This window comes from Podarcis bocagei, assembly GCF_964188305.1.
Source record: "Podarcis bocagei genome assembly, chromosome: 7".
Taxonomy (NCBI): domain Eukaryota; kingdom Metazoa; phylum Chordata; class Lepidosauria; order Squamata; family Lacertidae; genus Podarcis; species Podarcis bocagei.
The window spans coordinates 4,451,273-4,465,525 of record NC_138132.1 but is presented as its reverse complement, the minus strand read 5'-3'; the positions used below and the strand labels follow the sequence as shown (position 1 = coordinate 4,465,525).

The 14,253-nt window shown below is 48.1% G+C and overlaps 1 protein-coding gene across 1 annotated transcript in view; it reads right to left on the bottom strand.

The window, feature by feature from the left end:
• Positions 1–13,883, bottom strand: part of EXOC3L2 (exocyst complex component 3 like 2) — a 54,016-nt gene extending 40,133 nt beyond the window's left edge. Inside the window, exons 1-2 of the mRNA XM_081200248.1 lie at positions 13,583–13,883; positions 1,229–1,923 (exon numbers count right to left, since the gene is read on the bottom strand). Of these exons, the coding sequence (XP_081056374.1) occupies positions 1,229–1,901 (673 nt within the window). The 5' untranslated portion in view covers positions 1,902–1,923; positions 13,583–13,883. The remainder of the gene's footprint in view (positions 1–1,228; positions 1,924–13,582) is intronic.
• Positions 13,884–14,253: the final 370 nt, after the last annotated feature.

Below are 14,253 nucleotides of genomic sequence, written 5' to 3'. Positions count from 1 at the left end.
AAGAAAGGAAGCTGGCTTACACAGTGTCCCGTCTTTGCCCAGTGTCCATCACAGCACTGCACACACCAGCTCTCTCCAGAACAGTGTACATTGTGAAGGGGATACGCCAGCCGTTTTCAAATAGGCGAAAGGCTGTCACATAGAAGAAGGAGAAAGCTCCTTTTCCGCTGTTCCAGAGGGGATGGCCCAACGAGAAAGGAGATTCCAATTAAACATTAGAAGGCTTCGAAAAATGCAGAAGAGCTAGGGGGTGAACCAATGGAGGAAAAAACTGAATAAGCCAAGGCGTGCTCGAAAACAGAAGCATTCTGGGTTGTCGACGTTCGAAAGCCGAAACGTTTGGCAACCGAAGTTCCACTGTGTATAGAAGCAAGAACAACACAACTAATCCAGAATGCGGCAGCTAGACTGGGGACCGGGAGCGGCCGCCGAGACCACATAACACCAGTCCCGAAAGACCTACATTGGCTCCCAGTATGTTTCCGAGCACAATTCAAAGTGTTGTTTAAAGCCCTAAACGGCCTCGGTCCAGTATACCTGAAGGAGCGTCTCCACCCCCATCGTTCTGCCTGGACGTTGAGGTCCAGCGCCGAGGGCCTTCTGGTGGTTCCCTCGGTGCGAGAAGCAAAGCTACAGGGAACCAGGCAGAGGGCCTTCTTGGTGGTGGCACCCGCCCTGTGGAACACCCTCCCACCAGATGTCAAAGAGATAAACAACTACAGTGGTACCTCGGGTTACATACGCTTCAGGTTACATACGCTTCAGATTACAGACTCCAGTAACCAGAAAAAGTACCTCGGGTTAAGAACTTTGCTTCAGGATGAGAACAGAAATTGTGCTCCGGCAGCACAGCAGCAGCAGGAGGCCCCATTAGCTAAAGTGGTGCTTCAGGTTAAGAACAGTTTCAGGTTAAGAACGGACCTCCGGAACGAATTAAGTACTTAACCCGAGGTACCACTGTACCTGACATTTAGAAGACATCTGAAGGCAGCCCTGTTCAGGGAGGTTTTTAATGTGTGAAATGTATTTTAAATTTTTGTTGGAAGCCACCCAGAGTGGCTGGGGAAACCCAGCCAGATGGGCGGGGTGCAAATAATAAATTATTATTATTATTATTATTATTATTATTATTATTATTATTATTATTATTATTATTATTATTATCAACAACTCCAACATGAAGGCTGGGGAACTCTCCTGCTGAAGAAGGCAAAAATGACAGACTCACCAGAAAGCGGCTCCTTGACCTTGACCTCGGCCTCCTCTGTGACGGGGGCCGGATCCGGCGCCTCGGTCTGGTTGAGCTTCTCCACCAGCGAAGCCCTGCGCACCTTCCCTCCCAGCCCGATCTTGAGGAAGGACATGCGCTTGTCTCCCCCACCGTTCTCCTTCTCCGAGAGGCCGCAGTCGAGACCGTAGAGGCTCTCCTTGCGGCGGCCGTTCAGGAGCTGGAGCAGGCTGAAGTCTTCGGAGCTGCGCCGGGTCTTCCTCTTCTCCGGCGTCCCCTGGTTGCCCTCCGTCAAGGGGATCATCATGCGTCCCAAAAAGGACCTCCTGTCCGAGCCCTTCTCCCCGGGGGACTTCTTCTCGCCGCTCTTCTTCCCTTTGCCCATGCGGAAGGGGGACAGCCCCACCAGCTTCTCCAGTGTCGCCCGCCGCCTGTAGCGCCCCTCGGGGCTGCCGTTGAAAAGGCCCCGCTCGAAGGTGCCGCTGCCGCCGTCCGGGGAAGGGTTCCTGCTCTCGGGGGAGTCGCTGCCCAGGAAAGAGTCTCTCTCGTTCTCCTCAAGGTCTTCCTCAAAAGGGTTGGTTCCCCGGTGGCTTTCCTTCTCAAGGATCAGCGAGCCGCTGCTGGTGTCACCGTTGGCCATCTTGGGCTTGCAGGGGTTCTTAAGGACCGGCATGGCAGCCAACGCACTGCAGGACCTGGAAGGGAAGGTGGGAAAATGGTCAAGTGGTTGCAATGGGAGAGGCTGAGGAGGTTTTGGGGAGACATTCTGAACATTTTAATGTGTAATGTTTCCTTCTGTTTTTATATACCGTATTTTTCGCCCTATAGGATGCACTTTTTCCCCTCCAAAAATGAAGGGGAAATGTGTGTACGTCCTATGGGGCGAATGCAGGCTTTCGCTGAAGCCTGGAGAGCGAGAGGGGTCGGTGCGCACCGACCCCTCTCGCTCTCCAGGCTTCGCGGACCTCTCTGCAAGCAGCGGGAGCGCTCCTGCTGCTTGCGGAGAGTTGCCGGCATGCCGAAGCCTGCGCGCGCTGAGATCAGCGCGTCCAGGCTTCGCGGACCTCTCTGCAAGCAGCGGGAGCCAGCGCTGGGCTCCCACGACTTGCAGAGAGCTGCCGGTTTGGGGGCTGGGGTCGGGGGAAGCTCGGGCCTCCCCAGCCCCGCGCCTGGGGGGGGGAATATTTTTTTCCCCTTTATTTCCCCCCCCAAAAAACTAGGTGCGCCTTATGGGACGGTGCGTCCTATAGGGTGAAAAATACGGTATGTTGGAAGCCACCCAGGGGAGATGGGGCAACCCATTCAGATCGATGGGGTATAACAACAACAACAACAACAACAACAACAACAACAACAACAACAACAACAACAACAATGCTTTGGGAGCTTTGCTTGTTTTCCACAGGTATAAATTTTATTTATACCCCGCTGTCCCCAGCTAAGACCAGGCTCAGGGCGGCTAACAGCAGATATAAAAACAACTGATTGAAATACAGTGGTACCTCAGGTTACATACGCTTCAGGTTACATACGCTTCAGGTTACAGACTCCGCTAACCCAGAAATAGTGCTTCAGGTTAAGAACTTTGCTTCAGGATGAGAACAGAAATCGTGCTCCAGTAGCGCGGCGGCAGCAGGAGGCCCCATTAGCTAAAGTGGTGCTTCAGGTTAAGAACAGTTTCAGGTTAAGTATGGACCTCCGGAACGAATTAAGTACTTAACCTGAGGTACCACTGTACAACTTAAAAAACAAGATTAAAATACAACATTAAAACATTAAAATGCAGCCTCATTTCAGTGGAAACTCAAATCAAAAACTTTTTGGGGGGATGGAAGCATCAAGTCTTCACCAAGGCTAATATTTTAATGTGTAATGTTTCCTTCTGTTTTTATATCTGTTGGAAGCTGGGGCAACGCATTCAGATGGGTGGGATATAATAAAAACAACAACAATAACAATAATAATAATAATGCTTTGGGGAGCTTTGCTTGTTTTTCACAGGTGCCCGGCCTCAGCATATACCCCTGAAATCCTAACCAAAATCAAATTCCAACCCCCGTTCGCCAAATCTTATTATTATTCTTCATTTATGGATAAGCCATGGATAAGGAACATAAATGAATACTGTCACAGCAGGTTGAAATCAGCATAAGGTTGGATATTAACATGGGACTTGTTCTTAATATAGAGGAAGAAGAAGAGTTTGGATTTGATATCCCGCTTTATCACTACCCGAAGGAGTCTCAAAGCGGCTAACATTCTCCTTTCCCTTCCTCCCCCACAACAAACACTCTGTGAGGTGAGTGGGGCTGAGAGACTTCAGAGAAGTGTGACTGGCCCAAGGTCACCCAGCAGCTGCATGTGGAGGAGTGGGGAATCGAACCCGGTTCACCAGATTACGAGTCGACCGCTCTTAACCACTACACCACACCATGTGTGTTTATTGCAATCGTGCTGAAATGCAAGCTTAACAGAGGAATGGGGGGGGGGAGCACAGAGGGAGGTGTACATGAAAGTTTTAGAAGCTCACTAAGCCATGATATTTAAGAAAAGGTGAAAACAGAAACATGTCTTCAGCCCAGGTCTGCCTTTGCCGTTAAGCCGACTGTCAGCTCATAGCAACAAATGGCTTGCAGATCCAACCTAGGTCTGACTTATTGTACTGTTATGGATTCGGGGGTGCCCTGACTCCCCCTAGATTCCTGGCTGTTGGGGTTTAATCAGTGTTTAGAGAATTAAGGTGCGCTAACAGGGGTTGTAAAAGTACAGACTACACTGGTTTTCCTGTTCAGGAGATCAGTTGATAGAGGTGCCATTAAGAAACAAAGAGACCAGAGGACAGGACCATTAAGAGTGATTAACAAGGCAATTACTGTCCTTCATCTGCCCTGAGTAATGGGAGGAGATAATAAAAAAAAAAAGTTGGGAGGGAGAGGGCACCAGGGTTATGAGGAGCCTGATGTCAGCACAGGAAAAAAGTGTCCTTTTGCCGGAGGGTTTTGGAAACAGCTAAAAGGATGTGGGGCAGCAGAACTCCATGGAGGCTGGCTGGGAGCGTCTGAAGGAGTGTCTCCACCCCCATCGTTCTGCCCGGACACTGAGGTCCAGCGCCGAGGGCCTTCTGGTGGTTCCCTCACTGCGAGAAGCCAACTTACAGGGAACCAGGCAGAGGGCCTTCTTGGTGGTGGCGCCCGCCCTGTGGAACGCCCTCCCACCAGATGTCAAAGAGAAAAGCAGCTACCAAACTTTTAGAAGACATCTGAAGGCAGCACTGTTTTGGGAAGCTTTTAATGTTTAATAGGTTATTGCATTTTAGTGTTTTGTTGGACGCCGCCCAGAGTGGCTGGGGAAACCCAGCCAGATGGGCGGGATATAAATAATAAAATTATTATTATTATTATTATTATTATTATTATTATTATTATTATTATTATTATTAGGGAGAGATTGGGGAGCGCGGCTGCCTTCTGCTCTGGACCCCAGGTTTCATGAAGCTCTAGGAGACGCAACCAGAGGCACACTTTGAGGTGTAACGTTCTGCACTCCCTCCATCAAAACTCAGGTTCATATATGGGCAAATAAAACGTGGAACTGTGATCTAAACCACAGAGCCTTGGGTTTGCCAATCGGAAGGTCGGCAGTTCGAATCTCTGCGACGGGGTGAGCTCCCATTGCTCGGTCCCTGCTCCTGCCCACCTAGCAGTTCGAAAGCACGTCAAAGTGCAAGTAGATAAATAGGTACCGCTCCGGTGGGAAGGTAAACGGCATTTCCGTGCACTGCTCTGGTTCGCCAGAAGCAGCTTAGTCATGCTGGCCACATGACCCGGAAGATGTACGCCGGCTCCCTCAGCCAATAAAGCGAGATGAGCGCCGCAACCCCAGAGTCGTCCACGACTGGACCTAACGGTCAGGGGTACCTTTACCTTTATCACATTTATACATACATAATCTTACTTGTATGCCACCTTTCCACTGTTCAAACCATGCTCTGGGCGGCTTACGACATGAAGAAAGCACATAACTACAACAGAAGTGTTAGCGAGCGGCCACTCATATCCCAACAAGAAGTCGTCATAAACCACGTCAGAAAATAGACAAGCGAATTAAACCACTTACATCCCGCCATTTTTCTCCAAGGAGCACAAGATGGTCTGCATGGTTCTGTTAGCCCCCAAATGGAAAGTGAGCCAGGTCCCACAGAGAGGATTGGCAACTTTAAGACGTTAGAGTATGCAGAACTTGCAAGCTTAATACACAGAATAAGAGAGCAAGAATAATGCATATTTAAAGAAGAGTGGAGAATAACACAGAAAATAATTGTACACAGCTAAAAACGCTGGCAGCATGAAGATAAATTAAACAGAGTAAACAATATTGGATGTAAAAGGGGGAAATTGATTTGAATGGTTACAGCAAAATGTGCAGGAATGTATGATATGTGATATGAACCGTGGGAGGAGAAGAAGGGAAGTCATTGGGTATGTTAAAAGTTTGCAAAATGTTTATTTTGAAATGGAAAAAACCCTGAAAACTCAATAAAAAAAGTTTTTTTAAAAAATAAATAGAAACACATCTGGGGCACACGGGGCACCAGGAAAGGCAGCGCCCCAGAGAGAGCGCAAGAGGTCCAAGCCCTGCTTGACCCTTGCACCCCTCTGCAAAGTCTTGACCGGGACCAGGGACCCACAGTGTGGGAGCAGGAAGTTTATGAAGAAGGGATCTTCCACACTGGGAATCCCCAGAGCTGGGTTGACCCAAAGTCAGCGTACAGGAAGCCCTACCTGAGTTTCCATGCTCCTGTTTGCAGAAGGGGCTTTTTCGCTCCTGCTTTTTCACGCCAGCCAGATAACAGCTGAACCTCTCTCTGTGTGGAAGTGTCTCAAATGACCAGCTGATAGCAGATTTATCTGCCGGTCTATGGACCCTCCCCTTGCTGCCACGTGAGCTGCCTTCTCTTAAAACTGCCCTCATTCCGGGAAGGCAGAAGGGAGGGGACCCTGCACAGTGGCGTATCGTGGGTTGTCAGCACCTGGGGCAAGGCAAGTAATCTGCGCCCCCTAACCCGTGGATTTGCGCCCCCTAACCCTAACCCCCAGATGTTGCACCCGGTGCGGCCGGCCCCCCCTGCACCCCCCACGCTACGCCACTGACCCTGCAAGAGAGATCCATGAGACCTTTTTCTTTCCTTCCTTCTTTTTAAAATCCTCTTTCTGACTCTTCTTTGTCTACATTGCAGCTGCAACACATACAGGGGCTACAATCCAGTTTCAAATATCTCTCTCCTCCCTTTTATCCCCATGTAAATGCTCCCGTTTGCGGACACCTGCTTTGGATGCAGAAGGTCCTGGGTTCAGGTGCTGACAGCATCTCCGGCTAGGGCTGGGAGTGCCCCCTGCCTGAAATCCTGGACAGCTGCTGCCAGTCAGTGTAGACTGAACTAGGCGGGCCAGTTGCCTGAGGCTAAGGCAGTTTTTTGCGTCCGTATAGTTAAAGCTATGGCTTTCCCAGTACAATAGTACCTGGGGTTAAGTACTTAATTTGTTCCGGAGGTCCGTTCTTGACCTGAAACTGTTCTTAACCTGAAGCACCACTTTAGCTAATGGGACCTCCTGCTGCCGCCACACATTTTCTGTTCTCATCCTGAAGCAAAGTTCTTAACCCGAGGTACTATTTCTGGGTTAGCGGAGTCTGTAACCTGAAGCGTATGTAACCAGAGGTACACTGTCGTGATGTAGGGAAGTGAGAGCTGGACCATAAAGAAGGCTGATCGCTGAAGAATGGATGCTTTTGAATTCTGGTGCTGGAGGAGACTCTTGAGAGTCCCATGGACTGCAAGAAGATCAAACCTCTCCATTCTGAAGGAAATCAGCCCTGAGTGCTCACTGGAAGGACAGATCCTGAAGCTGAGGCTCCAAGACTTTGGCCAACTCATGAGAAGAGAAGACTCCCTGGAAAAGACCCTGATGTGGGGAAAGATGGAGGGCACAAGGAGAAGGGGATGACAGAGGACGAGATGGTTGGACAGTGTTCTCAAAGCTACCAGCATGAGTTTGACCAAACTGCGGGAGGCAGTGGAAGACAGGAGTGCCTGGCGTGCTCTGGTCCAGGGGGTCACGAAGAGGCGGACACCACTAAACGACTAAACAACAACAACAAAGGCAGTTTCTTGCGTTCCTGTGCAGCCAGTACTGTACGTGTTTCTGGCATTGCGCCCGCTTGAATGCCAGGGGTCTTAATGAGAATCCCTGCTGTTTCTTCCCGCTCAGGGTGTGCTCTGACGGGTGGTACGGATCTGACCTTGGGGTGGGGGTGGGGGCGTTGGAAGTCGGGCCGTTCTTCCAGAGCGGCCAGCCATTTGGGAGACCCTGAGTCATAATTTCGCAGAAGTTCTGGGAGACGAGGAAATTACACAGCAGGATGGAGAGGCAGGAAACCGGTTTTTTCTCAAGGAGGAGAGCCTTCGTGTATATATATGCACAGCAGAGAGTCGCGCTCCTTATAATGTATAAGCGGCTCACGTCCAGCACCCCTGTTCTCACAGTGGCTGATCAGCTGCCTCTTGTGGGAAACCAGCAACCAGGATCCGGGCACAAGAGAAATACTATCTCCTAATGGGTTCCAGCAACTGGGATCCAGAAGCATTTATTGCCTCTGACCAAAGAGCAAAGTACGTTTCCGAGCACAATTCAAAGTGTTGGTGCTGACCTTGAAAGCCCTAAACAGCTTCAGTCCTGTATACCTGAAGGAGTGTCTCCACCCCCATCATTCAGCCCAGACACTGAGATCCAGCTCCGAGGGCCTTCTGGCGGTTCCCTCATTGCGGGAAGTGAGGTTACAGGGAACCAGACAGAGGGCCTTCTTGGTGGTGGCGCCCGCCCTGTGGAACGCCCTCCCTTCAGATGTGAAGGAAATAAGCAGCTATCCTATCTTTAAAAGACATCTGAAGGCAGCCCTGTTTAGGGAAGTTTTTAATATTTAATGCTGTATTGTTTTTAACACGTGATCGGAAGCCGCCCAGAGTGGGGGAAACTCAGCCAGATGGGCGGGGTATAAATAATAAATTATTATTATTATTATTATTATTATTATTATTATTATTATTATTATTGTTATTATTATTATTATTATCATTATCATCATGGCTAGTAGCCATTGAGAGCCCTCTCCTCCTCCATGAATTGGTCCAATCCTGTTTGAAAGCCACCCAAGAAATAGGAACAATAATACATATGTGGTGGAGGTGTGAGGAAATTAAGAAATTTTGGATAGTAGTATATGAAGAACGAAAGAAGATGTTGAAAATATCAATAACAAAGAAACCAGAGACATATCTCCTCGGACTGATAGCTAGAATAGTGATTGCTGCTAGGTGGAAGTCACAAACAATACCCACAGAGGGGGAATGGATTTGTAAACTAAATGAATATATAATTTTGGCAAAATTAACTGCTATAATAAGAAAGCAGTCGAATCAAAAATGAAAAAAGGAGTGGAAATGTTTTGATGAATATTGCTCAGAAAAAGATATGCTAACATGCCTAGATTAAAACTTGAAGTACTGGAGGGAAGAAAAATTTGTAAGGGAAGATAATGAGAATAGATAGATAGATGATTTGAGAAGACTGTGGAATGCAAAGATTATTGTAAATTGTGTAACGTGGAGGAAATTGAGTGGGGGCAGAGGGAAGTGGGAGGAGGGAGAAAAGAATAATATGGTGGATTGAGGAAATATAAATGTAAATGTATGGGGGGATGGGGAGGAAATGGTGTTGGCTTTGGTACATTTGTATTGTAATGTAATATGTGAAAACCAATAAATAAATAAACAAACAAAGAAGAAGAAGAAGACCACCCAAGTTGGCTTCCTGTGGCAGGGAGTTCCACAGTTTAACATGCACTGCATAAAGAAGTGCTTCCTTTTATGTGTCCTGAATCTTCCAACATCCTGCGTCGCTGCATACCCACACGTTCTGGTGTTAAGAGAGAGGGAGAGCAACTTTTCCCCGTGCACTTTCTCTGTGACAGGCCTAATTTTGTCAACTTCTAGCATGTCGCCTCTTTACTTTTCTCTAAACTAAAAAGTCCCAAACTCTGCAAGCTTTCTTTGTAGGGGAGCAGTTGTAGCTTCTAAAGAGCTACACAAGAGGCCTTGTATTCTTAGAAGCCGGAGTTCCCCGACCCAGTGCCCTCCAGGTATCATGGATTACATTTCCTATCAGCACCAACCAGCCCTGCCACACTGCCACCTGCCCCAGAATCATATGACTGGTTTCACTGGCGCTGAGTTGCAGTCTTCACTATCAGCGCCGGCCAGCAAAGCCACACAACCAGCGTCACGCGACTTGGGCTGGTAGGAACTGTGGTGTGGCTTCCTTTTTTTCTTTTTGCACTGCAGCAAAAAAATAACCCCAAATAACACTGGGGCACCTTAATGGAGAGCTGCTTTAAATCTGCCACAGCAAAATTGTTGGTCCCTAAAATGCCCAAAGCCTCTCTTGTTGTTTTTTCTCTCAAGGCTGAGCTCTGGGGAGCGCCAGCATAAATTCAGCCCCACTGGCAACCTACCATATTTTTTGCTCCGTAAGACGCAAGTTTTTCCTCCTAAAAAGTAAGGGGAAATGTCTGTGTGTCTTATGGAGCGAATGCGTGGTCCCTGGAGCCAAATTGCCCAGGGGAGAAAAGCAGACCGTGCTTTCTTTTTTTTTAGAAAGAGGGAAGGGGGTGTTGAAACAAAGCCGCTGATCATTTGCCGATCGGGAGGGAGATAAGGGACGCTAGCAATAAAGGAGGCTGCCTGGGAGTGGGGAGGTAAAGACAGCGAACTTGCAAGGAGAGGAGACAGGAAGATTAAAGCAATGAGGAGAGAAATTAGAAGAATAGGAAGAGCAAAAAACTGTTCCACCTAAGGAAAAGACACTAAGGCAAACAAGAGGGAAGGGGGTGTTGAAACAAAGCCGCTGATCAGCTGATCAGCAAGCGATTGGGAGGGAGATAAGGGACTCTAGAGATAAAGGAGGCTGCCTGGGAGGGGGGAGGTAAAAGCACATGGATCCTCAGGATTTTTGCATTGGGTCACCCCAAATTCACCATCAGATCACACAGCATGTCCATGGCTACAGTCTGCACACAAAAAAATCATACATCCATTGTTTCGTTCAGAATACTTTTTCCCCTTGTTTTCCTCCTCTAAAAACTAGGTGCGTCTTATGGTCAAGTGTGTCTTATGGAGCGAAAAACACGGTATATGTGGGCATAAATCATCCTCTTACTCCTCCTCCTCCTCGAGAGGAGGCACATTCATTGCCAGGAACTGTACCTAAGAGGCAGGTAGACTGCAGGCTTGCTGAATTTTACTAGGAATCACACACACACACCCTCAAGATCAACCAACAAGAGCCCAGTAGCCATACAAGACATAACAATTAGAATTTAAGGGCAGGGTGCCTCTTTCCATTCCAGAACCAGATATTCCACGCAACTCCTGGCTCCAACTCAGGTGGGCATAGCAGTTTTGTTGCTGATGTTACGAAACAGTCGGCGCAGAATTTCGGAATGGGCAATGTACCTTAAATGGTGGGAAGTTTACTTGAGACATTAGGCCTGCAAACAGATGTAAAGTTCTGCCAATGGACTGCAGCCCTTCTCCCCACTTTAAGGTGAATACCCCCCCCAAAAAAACCCCCACTTGCGATCTGCAATAGATGGAGGGGTGGGGGAAGAGGTGCCTGCACACACCTGGGCTACTCACCTGCCTGGGGCCTGAAAGAAAGGAAATCACAGCCAGAGTTTGCGGTGCTTCGCTGCCTGGCTGCAGGGAGGCAAGCAGCAATTTGCAGGATATTTTTTTGCCCCATTTTTTTGCATTTATACCCCACACTTTTGTTATCCAAGGAGCTGAAGGAGGCATGCATGTCTGCCCCCTTCCTCATTTAATACCCGCAACAATCCTGTGAGGTAGTCTAGACTGAGAAGAAGACAGCCCTCTGATGTATAGATTTAAAAAGGGGTAAAGGGGACCCCTGACCATTAGTTCCAGTCGTGTCCGACTGGGGTTGCGGCGCTCATCTTGCTTTATTGGCCAAGGGAGCCGGCGTACAGCTTCCGGGTCATGTGGCCAGCATGACTAAGCCGCTTCTGGCAAACCAGAGCAGCGCACAGAAATGCTGTTTACCTTCCTACCGGAGCGGTACCTGTTTATCTACTTGCACTTTGAGGTGCTTTTGAACTGCTAGGTTGGCAGGAGCAGGGACCAAACAACGGGAGCTCACCCTGTCGCAGGGATTCGAACCGCCGACCTTCTGATCGGCAAGCCCTAGGCTCAGTGGTTTAACCCACAGCACCACCCGTGTCCCTTGGAGATGGTATATTACACCAGTGAAATTAGCTAAAATGTATAAGACAAATAATAAATGTTGGAAATGTAAAGAAAAAGAAGGAACATTTTATCATATGTGGTGGGAATGTAAACAAGTAAAGAACTTCTGGGAAATGATATATAATGAGATGAAAAAGGTGTTAAAATATACATTTTTTTAAAAACCAGAAGCATTCTTACTTGATATTATAGGTCAGGACATTAAAAGGCAAGATGTTAAATTGTTTTTATACGCAACAACAGCGGCAAGAGTATTGTTAGCCCAGAAATGGAAACAAGAAGAAATTCCGACGAAAGAAGAATGGCAGACAAAATTAATGGACTGTGCAGAATTGGACAAAATGACAGGAAGGATTTGAAACCTGCGGGACCAGAGATTTACAGAAGATTGGAAGAAGTACCAGTATATAAACTATTTAAAAAGCAACTGTAATCAACAAATTACGCTACTACAAGAAGTTTTGTAAGGTGAGATATACGAAGTGTTACAAAGTAGAAAAAAATAGAGATATTGGTTATGAGTTTGAAATGTAATAGGGAAAATAAGAAATGCATACTGAGAGATTAGATTGGAAAATTATCAGGCAGGATTGATGGAAGTCAAAAATTTGAATAAGATGCAAATGTATGTTTAATTACTGTTGAAAATGATACGTTAAAAAAAAACTAATAAAAATTTATTTTAAAAAAGAGAGAGAGAAAGAAGACCTTGATAGAATCAGATTTTGCCAGGGGTGGGAAGGAGGGATACTTTCAAGGAAAAGAAAGCATAACTTGCAACTCTGAGCAAATGGAAATAGGGCCATGCCTGTCATTCCAGAATAATTTTCATATGAGGAGTTATCGCCTGAGGGGTCCCCACATTGGAGGCAGTGTGGTGTAGTGGTTGGAGCGTCAGGCTAGGAACTGGGAGACTGGGGTTCAAATCCCCCCACTCAGCCTCTTTCAGCCTAACCTACCTTGCCAACAAAGGTCTGTATAGTTAAAGCTATGGTTTTCCCAATAGTGAGAGCTGGACCATAAAGAAGGCTGATCGCTGAACAATTGATGTATGGTGCTGGAGGAGGCTCTTGAGAGTCCTATAAACTGCAAGAAGATCAAACCTCTCCATTCTTAAGGAAATCAGCTCTGAGTGCTCACTGGAAGGACAGATCCTGAAGCTGAGGCTCCAAGACTTTGGCCACCTCAGGAGAAGAGAAGACTCCCTGGAAAAGACCCTGATGTTGGGAAAGATGGAGGGCACAAGGAGAAGGGGACGACAGAGGACGAGATGGTGGGACAGTGTTCTCGAAGCTACCAGCATGAGTTTGACCAGACTGCGGGAGGCAGTGGAAGACAGGAGTGCCTGGCGTGCTCTGGTCCAGGGAGTCACAAAGAGTCGGACACGACTAAACGACTAGACAACAACCTCACAGGGATGTTGCGTGGATTAAATGAGGGGGAAGAATAACGCGAGGCACCTTGAGTGGCCGGGAGAAAAATGCGGGATATAAATGCAATCGGTCATTAACACCGGGAGACTCTGTGCAACAGCCTCCCCCGGAACATAATTCCTCACAAAACTTTGCAAAAATATACCTTGGCATTTTGCAGTGCGCGCGCGTAAAACTAAGACTCTGCGCGACGCCTTAGCTTTCATGCGCTAGTGCATTTATCCACATGCGCTCGGGGGAGACTTGATACACCCCCCCCCCTTATCCACCCAGAGAGCATCCTGGGGAGGGACCCGATATTGAAGAAGGGCGACTCTAGCAACTGATGCGAACAGCGTTTCCCACGAAGCACCCCCAGCCGGCAAAAGCAGACGTGAAAAAGGACCGTGGGAAAATGTGGGGGGAACAGGGGGCTGCTGCGCCCTGGCTGGTGGGAACAGCTGGAGATCAAAAGAGCAAAGAATACCATTTAGCAGCAGTGAAACCTGCACCTCCAGGAAACTGCGGGGGGGGGCAGGGGATGGGGGCGCACGAGGAGGACCCTACCTGATTCGTGCGTCCTTTGGATCAATCCCTGGTGCTCAGTCCATTCTCTGCGCGCTCGACTCCTCGTCTTCCAGCTCTGTGCGATTCCTCGGCTGCTCTGAAGGAGGAAAGTGGAGGTGGGGACCTCTGAGGCGAAGGAAGCTTGGGGCTCGATTCTTTGTCGTTGTTGTTTTTTGGAGAGGATGTCCCTCCCAGTAGCCTTGGTAGTTAAAACTGCTGCTTTATATAATCAGGGAAACCGACCCTTCTGGCGCACTTAGCGCTGCTGGGTCAAGGAGCTGCGACCACAGTGCGGGACGTATTTTCCTTTTCCTTTCCTTTTATTTGAGAGGGGGAGGAAAACCTTTGGATCAGGGCGAGAGAGAATGTCCGTGATGTGTTTCCCCCCAGCAACAAGGCTAATAACTGATGCGTGCAAAGTCACAATAAAGGGTCTCCTGACCATGGGCAGAGTGCCCTTTCCTTCCGCCTTGCAAACGAGTGGACACAGTCCGCCAGCTCCCCACCACACGTACAGGTGTGTGTTTTTTTGGGGGGGGGAGAGTATTAATGTTGCTTTTCATTCAAAGGATTCCCAAAGCAGCTTGCAAACGATAAATAATAAGAACACGACAGAATACCACAGACACAGCACAAGTCATATAGAATAATCGACAAATCGTCGGTGAAAC